This window comes from Gossypium hirsutum, chromosome D05 (genome assembly GCF_007990345.1).
Source record: "Gossypium hirsutum isolate 1008001.06 chromosome D05, Gossypium_hirsutum_v2.1, whole genome shotgun sequence".
NCBI classification, from domain to species: Eukaryota; Viridiplantae; Streptophyta; class Magnoliopsida; order Malvales; family Malvaceae; genus Gossypium; species Gossypium hirsutum.
The window spans coordinates 18,971,042-18,980,608 of NC_053441.1; the positions used below are offsets into that span (position 1 = coordinate 18,971,042).

Here is a 9,567-nt window from a genome sequence, read left to right on the forward strand (position 1 = left end):
CGCTCCAATTGTAGACGCCGAACCATATCACTAATTGATCAAATTCCAACATTTTATCCACAAAAGAAATTGGTTAAATTCTGCTATTAATCCTTATACTTTGTGAAAGTTTTAGATTGTTCATTGCAAATTGTAGTTTAATTTGGTTAATTTTAGTCCTTATATTTTTTGAATTAGCCAATTTTAGTCCCGACTCAAATAATAACAGTTAAATTCAATCCTATATTTACAGAAATTCAATTTTAGTCCTATTTGTATGGTTATAGATTTAGTCTATATTCTTCAATTGGTCATTCTAAATCCCTATAGTTTTTCAAATTTGAAATTTTAATCTTTATACAAATGACTGTAGCTAATCTGTTAATAGGATTTTTAGTGAATAATATGTAGAAATAATAAACTGATATAGTTATACACATCTGATAATATGTTTTTCGCATCATATTTTGAAAATAACAGAACTTAATAAATTTAAAAATTATTGTTTGGAAAGAACTGAAAATTTAAAATTTGAAAAGTACAAGGGCTAAAAATAACTAAATTAAAGAATAAGGATTAAACCCATAACTTTAGTAAACTATAGGGACCAATAGCAGCATTTAACCAAATCTAGAACTAGTTTAGTGAGAGTTTTCAGACATTATTCGCGTATAGACCAAATTACCCTCTACAATTCCCAAATTTCTACGTTTCCTCGAAGTTCTTTTTAACAACATTACTCCTGTGATCTTTCTCCCAATCTCCTTCAGCTTGACCCTCCTTTTTGTGTGTGTGTGTGTGTGTGTTTCTTCTGCTGTTTTATTTATAGTCGTTGGCGGCTAAAAAATGTTGCAAAGGGCTTTGATATTCTCTTCTTCAAATCCAATCTGTTCTCAATTGCCAACGACAGCTCCGCCTGACAACACCGTGTTCCCCAAACGAAACGGCGGCTGGATCATCCCTTTCTCATCCTACCAGCTACCGGCATTTCGTTTGCGAAATTACAGGCGTACCCTTCTTCCTCCACTCTGCTCAGGCAATGTTTTGTTTTTTTACTCTCCCCAGTACTATATTGTTGAAGGGTTATTAACGTAAAAAGGGCATAGGATCAAGATCTTTTAGTTAGGGGCAGCTTGGTCTTATTCTTATAAGTAGATTATTAGTGGTTACTTTGTTTTTAAGGTAATTTTTTTAGTTATTTTATTTAATAACTTTGGGCTGTTTCTTTGGCTGGTAAGTGAGTGTCTAGTTCAACTGGCAGCCTTTCCCTTTCATGCATACCGTCTTTTTTTTCCCTATCTGATTGGGTGTCTTCTGTTTTGACTAAGAGCAGCGAGTGACTCAGCTGCAAATCGACCAAATATGGCGTCTCAAGATGAACAAGACCCTCGGATTTCCAACATTTCTTCTGCGATTCGTGTCATCCCTGACTTCCCAAAACCTGGTAAAAAGGAAAACTACCCTTTATTCTTCTTTGCATTTTGCTGCTTTTTTCCCCTTGCTACAGATTTTTATTTATTGATTTTTTAAAGTGTCATTTCCTTTTGGTCAGGGATAATCTTTCAAGACATAACAACTTTGCTTCTTGATACCAAAGCATTTCGTGATACTATTGATTTGTTTGTTGAGAGGTACAGAGGGAAAGATATATCTGTCGTTGCAGGTAAATCCTCTGCCTTAGTTCTTAGTATCAATCTGTTTTATGAACACATGAAAATCACTTGATTGATGGGCTTGGTTGTACGAGACTTGGTGGGAAGATTAGCCGAATTCATACGCGTGCTTCATTCACTCTCAACGATTAATTAATCACATTTAGTCACCTCTCAATGATTGTTCTTGGACCATTAAGTCATTGTAACTGCAATTTTATCAGGTCCAAGGTGTTCGAGAGTCACTGAATCCTTCCAATTAGTCTAATAGAACAAATGCATAAACTTGGCCTTCCAATGAGTTGTACTTCGCCTGGTTTTGGCCTCACCAGTGGACTCCTGGATTAGTAACAGAATAATGATTTTGGAATTAAGAACTCCATAAACTAATGTAAGTCAGTCCTTGCTAACATTCTCTTTAGAATTTGGGGTATAAATATGTCCCTAGTTCTTTTCTCACCTCAAAACATCTTTAGCAGCGCAGAGAACAACCCCTCCCCCCCCAAGGCTTCTCAATTTACAAGAGATGAGATGGAGTCTCTTGCAGCTTTTCATGATGAAGATTGGGACTCATTTAACAGAATGTTCTCCAAAGAAGATCAGCTTGATTTCACACACCAAATTCTTCACCAGTTCTCGTTTCCTATGGAGCATGACGAGCAGTCAAGCTTCTTAAATCCGTCGACTTTTGTCCTAATCTTGAAACCAATATGAGTGTTGCTGGGTTCAGTGAGAGTTTGCTTTGTTCTTCCAATGCTCATGACTTTCATTTTCACTACAAATCTTGGGAAAGTAATCAAAGTAGCAATTCTAGCAGTAATACCTTTGTTCCCCTTCCAAATCATTAATCCTATTTTCTTGGTGGTTCTAATCATATTGCTGTAGCAAATGATATGGCGATGTCATTGGATATTCCAGTGGACTTTGGCGGGGGGAGTGATAAAATTACTGATTTGTTTCCCCCCGCGTTCTCAAACATTGCAATGGAAGACACTGACATTATAATGCTTCTGTGAAGCTGACTGAATTTCATTCATTCTATGTTGTCTGATCTTCCTCTTACTGTAATAATGTTTGTGCATTTTCTTGATATATGTTGTAAGTGTGTCTTGATTTTTTTAGTTGAAGAAATATTGATGGCAAAATGCAGGTATAGAAGCAAGGGGATTCATTTTTGGCCCACCTATAGCATTGGCTATTGGGGCAAAGTTTGTTCCTATGAGGAAACCCAATAAATTGCCGGGTACATCCTCTTCTTCCTTTATTATCTCCTAATGAATTTTACATTTCTGTTGCTGCAAGTTGTTAATAGCATTGAAACTTTGATTAGCTACTAAAGAACCGCAATGAGGAGCTGTTATTTATGATAATGTGGTTCATTGTGGATAATTTTGCCTTCTGTTCTGTTTCAGCTATTGCCAAATTCTCCAACACATTCAAGAACTGTTCAAAGGAATATGATCTTTCTGTTAACTGTTAAACGTTTGGATCTTTATAGGGGAGGTTTTATCGGAGGAGTATTCTTTGGAGTATGGAAAGGACACAATGGAGATGCATGTTGATGCTGTCAAAGCAGGAGAACGTGCTTTGATAATAGATGATCTTGTTGCCACTGGTGGAACCTTGTCTGCTGCAATCAGGCTACTCGGTATTTGAATTTAAATATGAATGTAGGGACCTTGCTTACTTTGATCTTTATGTGCCATAATATGGTAGAGAGTGGCTTTGCTCTGTTGCAGTCACTTTCATGTTTGGTTATAAGTGCTCCTGTGATTTAAGGAGGAGAACAAGTGCCTTAGGATTGCCTTTTCCATGTGTTGGAACATCAACCTGCTCCTGTTTATCTTATTAGGGCAATGATGTTTATATGATTAGCTGTTTCTTTGCAGAACGCGTAGGGGTGCATGTTGTGGAGTGTGCTTGTGTTATTGAATTACCCGAGCTAAAGGTATGTGTTTCTAATCTCAGACCTGCCTGCTACCTGTTAGTCATTAATTCATTAAACTAATGTATTCTATAGGTCTCTATAACAGTGCTTAGCTTTACACAGACTCATTAGTCTGGAACTTTTATGACTGATAAAACTAAAGGTTGCGGTAGTTAACTTATTCATAAATGTTCTATGGAGCAGCTTATAGTTGCGCATATCAAGGGAGTAATTATAAACTTTTAGAATTCTAATTCATCTTTAGAAGGGCAAAAAAAAAAGTGTAGATCGTGTATATGGAAAAGTCTGCCAGATATTGCTTAAGGTGATCAGAATTGTTGGGCTTTCCTAATGTCATACTAGGTGAAAGGATGAATCTCATATCTGTTTGTTTCATAGGCTAACCTATGCTGGAACATGTTAGGCCAGAAATAAATTCTTAGAGATAAAATAATGTCAATGTCATCTTCAATACCGCTGTAAGTATTCTTTGTGAGCATGATGCAAGGTTTCGAAAGGTGTGATACCTCTTATTCTTTTACCAATTGCATTCATTCATTTGTTTTTCCTTTTATGTCCATTGGAGGTTTATATGGTAGGCCTGTGCATTTCTATTAAAATAAAACTAACAAAGTCTATGGCAATAAGTTTCATGTAATCATTAATGTTAATATCAAATTCTACTACAGCATTGAAGCATGGATGTAAGTTTGCATGGAAAATTTTAGGTCCGTGTTGACAGTAAACTGAAAACTACGTCTATTGGAGCTTTAAAATATAGCTTCGTTTCAGTTTTTGCTATACACCTTTCTTGATTTCATGTATGATGTATCAACTAGTAGACCTTTGAAATTACTAACTTGTGTTTAATGTTGGTTTCTGATGTCTCATGTGCTATGTGTCAAGGATAAAGTATATTATACATTTATGCCTAGTCATCCGCTTCCTTTTTAATATTTTCTCGTTTTATATTTCAGGGACGGGAATGGTTAGGAGAGAAACCACTGTTTGTTCTTGTAAGCTCCACTTGATCATCTTACATATTTTGTGATGCAAGAGCTTGTTTATTGGCCTTCATTGAGTGTTGCAACATGGCCAGAACTTTCCCCGAAAGCCTTGAATAACTACTATGTTAAATAAAAAGAGCTACATTAGGTAAACAAGGTGAGACGTTAGATTGAACTAAGAAGTATGATAACTTAGATGTTGATGTTTCCTGTTTCTCTAAAGAGCGAGTATGGAGGACAAAGCTTTATGTTCCTGCCTGTAAGGATGGTTGATTTGCCTTGTATCATATGATGAAAGGTATATTATGTTGTTAATGGCATTGCTGTGTTTTCAAACTGAATTCACCGGTTTTAACCTTTGATGCGAACAAATACCTCAGTGCGAGCACATTTCGATAAATTATGCCCAAGTAAAAAAACATTTCACATTTTATCACCTATGAGCCAATGATTGAAGTATGGTTACATATAACAAATAAGATGTAGTTTGACAATTTTTGCACAAAGTTTCAGGGGAAAATTTATAGACATGGTAATACGTCGGGTAAAAGAATTTCGCAGTTAGTTTTGAACTTCCAAAGCGAAGAGACTAGTGTAAACTCTCATATTTCTGCACCATTCATCACCCTCTGTAAGACAACATTAAGCAACTATTGTCTTGCATTATTTTGTTTGCCAAGCATTTTAATTTTTGGACCCAAGACTAGCTTTTCACCCTGCCTTGGGCTCCATGGCATCAAACTAGTTTGCCAATTGCTGACTGCTGAGGGTATTTCCCGTCTCGTCATCATTTCACAAATGTGGCAATTAGTCAGTGTATATATTACATTCATGGTATGTATTATATCAATTTTAATGGGGGCATCACTGGTCTTGGGCCAGGGGATAAAATGGTTATATCGCGATTTTAAATTCTAAGCTCAGTAATTCAATTTAATTATTTTGGCATACTTTGTCTCCACAATTTGTATTTTTATTTTAACCCTTAAAAAAATTTTCTAACTTTAATATGTCGAGTTTGTAAATTGTATGTTTCTCAAGTGCGGGGCTCTTTTCTGCTCCAAACCTTAAGTTTTGGTGTGGTTCTAAAAATGAAGATGCAACAAGGAGACATTCAGGTGCCGATGAATGGGCATGAGCTCCATTACAGATATGAGGATTTGGATAAAGAAGACTGTTTTCTTGGTTGTTTGGAGTTTTATGGGTGGTCTTTTTTTGCCCGGTTAAACAAATTTAAGTATTATGAATGCTGAACCTCTTACTAAAATATATAACCAGGATCTGTTTTTGAGAACTAATTTTGTCACTTGCCATTATCCCTTTTATTATTATTATTATTATGGTTTTTCCTTGTCTGTGGATTTAGTCTTACTTGATAGTGGTCTAATACCAAATCATGAACTTGTGTGTATAATTTTTTTTAAGTCAGACGTTCCAATAAAACTTGTTTCTTTTCAAATAACCTTCCTCCCGCATGCTCTTCCAAAGTATTTATTCTCAAACTTTTTTCCCTAAAATATATATACTAAATAAAATAAAGAAAAATGAATTAATTGTATCACTTATTTTAATCAGCCATCTTCCCAATAAAAAAAAAAGAGAGTATGGAATTGGTCCCTGGGGGGCTAGATATACATAATCGGTTCATTTTATTTAATCTTTATTTGATTAATTCTCATATTTCCCATGAAATAATATATAATTTTTAATAATAAAAGTTGACATTTTACTTAGTTTACCATTTTTTAAACCATAATTAAATGCCCCTATAAAATATAAATTAAGTGAGCATTGACTTTTTGTAGTTTATTTATTACAAGCAAAAGGTAAGACAATAGAAAATTGTATTAAAAAAAATTAAATCATAATTCTTTAAGAGGATTGAAGCTTCTACAATTTTTTTTCTTGAATATTTCATAATTAACGAACCTAATAATTCCAAAGAAGACCATTTTGATTTGTCTTTTTTAATTGAGGGAGATCTTTTTTCTCTCATAACATTAATATATATTCACTATATAGATACTTATAGCTTGTTATTCCTCAACATTTGAGATTGAGCAGTAAGCTCAATAAACCTCTGAAACACACGTTCTTCAGTCATATTTTTTTAGCTTAACACTAAAAAGGATCTCATTTATTTTTTTTTTACATCTTTACGAAAATAAGCACTACTTATTAATTGAGATTTCTAACGCCAATTATTATATTCAATTGTCATCTTACATAAGTTTATAGTGACGAACTACTTGACTACTCATCTCTAACTCACCAATAACGACTTGAAGCGTGATATCTCAAGGCCATGGCTAAGGGTATCAAAGTCCATAGCCACGACATGAAAAAAGGACTCTCTCTCTCTCTATTTCCTACTATGCATAATATCTCAATAGTAAGGAAAACAACTATGTACCTACGTAACATATATGTGACATTATACATATTAAATTTTGTTATAGTTATGGTATGGGTGAAAAAAATGTACAATTAAAATTATGGGGTGCTTGGTAAACAGAGTTTTGAATTTTTTAGCTGATTTTGGCACAAATGGAGAATTGGGAAGTTTGTAAAAGGTTGTTGAGCTAAAACCTCTAAAACAAAAAATGTTAGAATGAACAACTTTTTTCAACAGCGGATTGGGAATGAGATATGTGCAATGACATATTTGACCATATTTGCTCAAAAATTATTCCCTTTGCTACATATTCTCAAACTTAACAGGGGTGTCAAGATATCAGTAGCCTCCATTCTCCCATTTTCGCTTTCATCTCCAAAGTGCAAAGTAAATCTTAAAAAAAAAACCTCCATTGTGAATCTACAAAAATCAACATTGCCGCGATAAATTTTCGATCGAGCCCATTCATCCTTGAATATTTATGTACTCTTAATTTATTTTCAATTTACTTGTGCAAAATAATTTCTTATGCGGTTTTATATTAATTAAAACATGCTACTTCACAAATTTATTTAGAGTGTGACATAATTATCACTAATTTACATACTAAGAACATGACATAATTATCACTAAGAATATAGTTTACAATTATATTGATACACTATTAATATTTATCAATTTACAAATAAGGAACTTAAGAAATTTGTTTATTTAAAATTTTAAAAATATTCATTAATTAATTTTCATAATGGTTGTTTTAATTCCTTGGTTATAGTGTTTTATTTCAATAATTTCATCCAATAAGCACTAAAGTATTATAAACAAATAAATATTTAATAATAAAATGTGTCATGCGTTTATTTTTCATTTTACACATATCAGCTTTCAGCTAAATTTTACCAAACACTTTTAAATAAACAATTAATAGAACCAATTGGTCAAATGTACCAGCCTAATTTTCAGTGGTGTCAAAAATAGTGATTCGAGATCACTAAATTCGACTAGTGAGTTTTAAAATTTAATAAATTAATAATTATGGGTCAAGTGTGAATTTAGAAAAAAAATTTGAATTAGTGAATTTTGTGATTTAAAAAGAATTTAATAGGTAAATTGGGCCTAAAACGAGGTATCGAGACCTCGAATTTATAAACCAAGCCATAAATATTTTTATAAATATTTATGGAGTGTCATTGAGTTAGTATAAAAGTTTCTTTAGAAAATTTTAACGTTTGGATAGTCAATTAATTAAAAAGGACTAAATTGAGAATAGTGCAGAATTTGTTAAATTGTGATTAAATAGCTTAAGTGACTAATAAGGAGGGATTTAAAAGGCAATTAGGCCCAAATTATATGGGCTGGACGGTTGGGAAAGAAAAATCAGCAAGAAAGTAAGGAGAAACAAGGGCAAAATTGGAAATTTCACAAATTAAATATATAAAACAAAGATAAAAGTGAAAAATCTAGAGATTTCTTCATAATTTATCAGCAAAAACGCCAAAGGAGGTCTGAAACAAACTGGTTTTTCATATTTTTATACCATGTGAGTTCAATTCTTACTTTTTCTTTGAAATTTTTATGTTTTGTGACTTTTACAACTAGGTCCAACTATTGAATTCATTAGTTTTTGATTCCATGGGTGATTTTGTAAGTTACTATGAATAAGTTCTGGAATTTTATGATTAATTAATATATATTTTAAGTTTTAATTTCATTATATTATGATTTTATTAAGTGATTTTAGCATAAAATGATTTTTAGGTCCTAATTGTGAAAGAGTTAGGAATTGGGGTTTTGTACTGAAATTATGAATATAAAAGGCTGAATAGTAGTCTAAAATTATTATATAAAGTGTTATTTTAGGAAAAAAAATTCAATTAAAGTGTTAATTGAGTAGGGACTAAATTGTAAAAATTGTAAATTTTTGGGGTAAAAGTGTAATTTCGAAAATTGAAGGGCATAAATTGTGAAATGATTTAGTATTGAATTAGATGCTAATGAATGGAAAAAAAATTATAATATAGATCGGGAATCCGAAGATAAACGCGGAAAAGAGAAAGTATCAAACTAGTCTCTGAACTTTTACAACTCCTACAAATTGGCCCAGGTAAGTTCATACGGCTGAACTTTTATGATTAATTGTTAATGTGGGAATGATATATTGTATGAATTCGTATATTGTTGTTGAATTATGATTATGGTAAAAATGAGAAAAAAATGAAATTGTTAGTTCAAATCAAGGGATATGCAGGATTGAGAACATACGTTCAGTAACCAGTGATAAATTGACGAATAAGTCCATGGTGGATCCATGGAAAAGTGTGGAATGTAGGTATGGTATTTCAGTAAAGAAAACCATACTGAGTTGTGAAAAGTAGGTATGATATTTCAGTAAAGAAAACCATACTGAGTTGTGAGAAGTAGGTATGGTATTTCAATAACAAAAATCATACTGAGTTGTGAAAAGTAGGTATGGTATTTCAGTGAAGAAAACCATACTGAGTTATAGCATTGTAAAAGATTCAAGCAAATCGTGGCACTGGGCAAACGATGTACTCAAATCCGTAAGACGATCCTTATTTTGGACAAGTATTTAAAAATGCAATTGAA

The 9,567-nt window shown here is 32.7% G+C and overlaps 1 protein-coding gene across 3 annotated transcripts; it reads left to right on the forward strand.

Annotated features, from left to right (window-relative positions):
* The first annotated feature begins 676 nt into the window (after positions 1-676).
* Positions 677-4,906, forward strand: LOC107958182 (adenine phosphoribosyltransferase 1). Of its 3 annotated transcripts, none has more exons than XM_016893868.2 (7): positions 677-1,015; positions 1,313-1,423; positions 1,532-1,642; positions 2,782-2,874; positions 3,130-3,279; positions 3,521-3,579; positions 4,536-4,906. In XM_016893868.2, the coding sequence occupies exons 1-7, from the start codon at positions 826-828 to the stop codon at positions 4,587-4,589; spliced, it is 768 nt and encodes a 255-aa protein (XP_016749357.2). In that variant the 5' UTR covers positions 677-825; the 3' UTR covers positions 4,590-4,906. The 3 variants fall into 3 exon arrangements, with proteins under 3 accessions (XP_016749357.2, XP_040950107.1, XP_040950106.1); XM_041094172.1 differs by having other exon boundaries at positions 715-988; XM_041094173.1 differs by lacking the exons at positions 3,521-3,579; positions 4,536-4,906 and having other exon boundaries at positions 687-1,015; positions 3,044-3,279.
* The last annotated feature ends 4,661 nt before the right edge of the window (positions 4,907-9,567 follow it).

Bases quoted from the DNA above. Each gene is read 5' to 3' on its own strand.
- LOC107958182 (XM_016893868.2), top strand. From the start codon at position 826: ATGTTGCAAAGGGCTTTGATATTCTCTTCTTCAAATCCAATCTGTTCT. The intron at 1,424-1,531 runs GTAAAAAGGAAA...CCTTTTGGTCAG, and splicing joins CCCTGACTTCCCAAAACCTG to GGATAATCTTTCAAGACATA. The intron at 1,643-2,781 runs GTAAATCCTCTG...GGCAAAATGCAG, and splicing joins AGATATATCTGTCGTTGCAG to GTATAGAAGCAAGGGGATTC.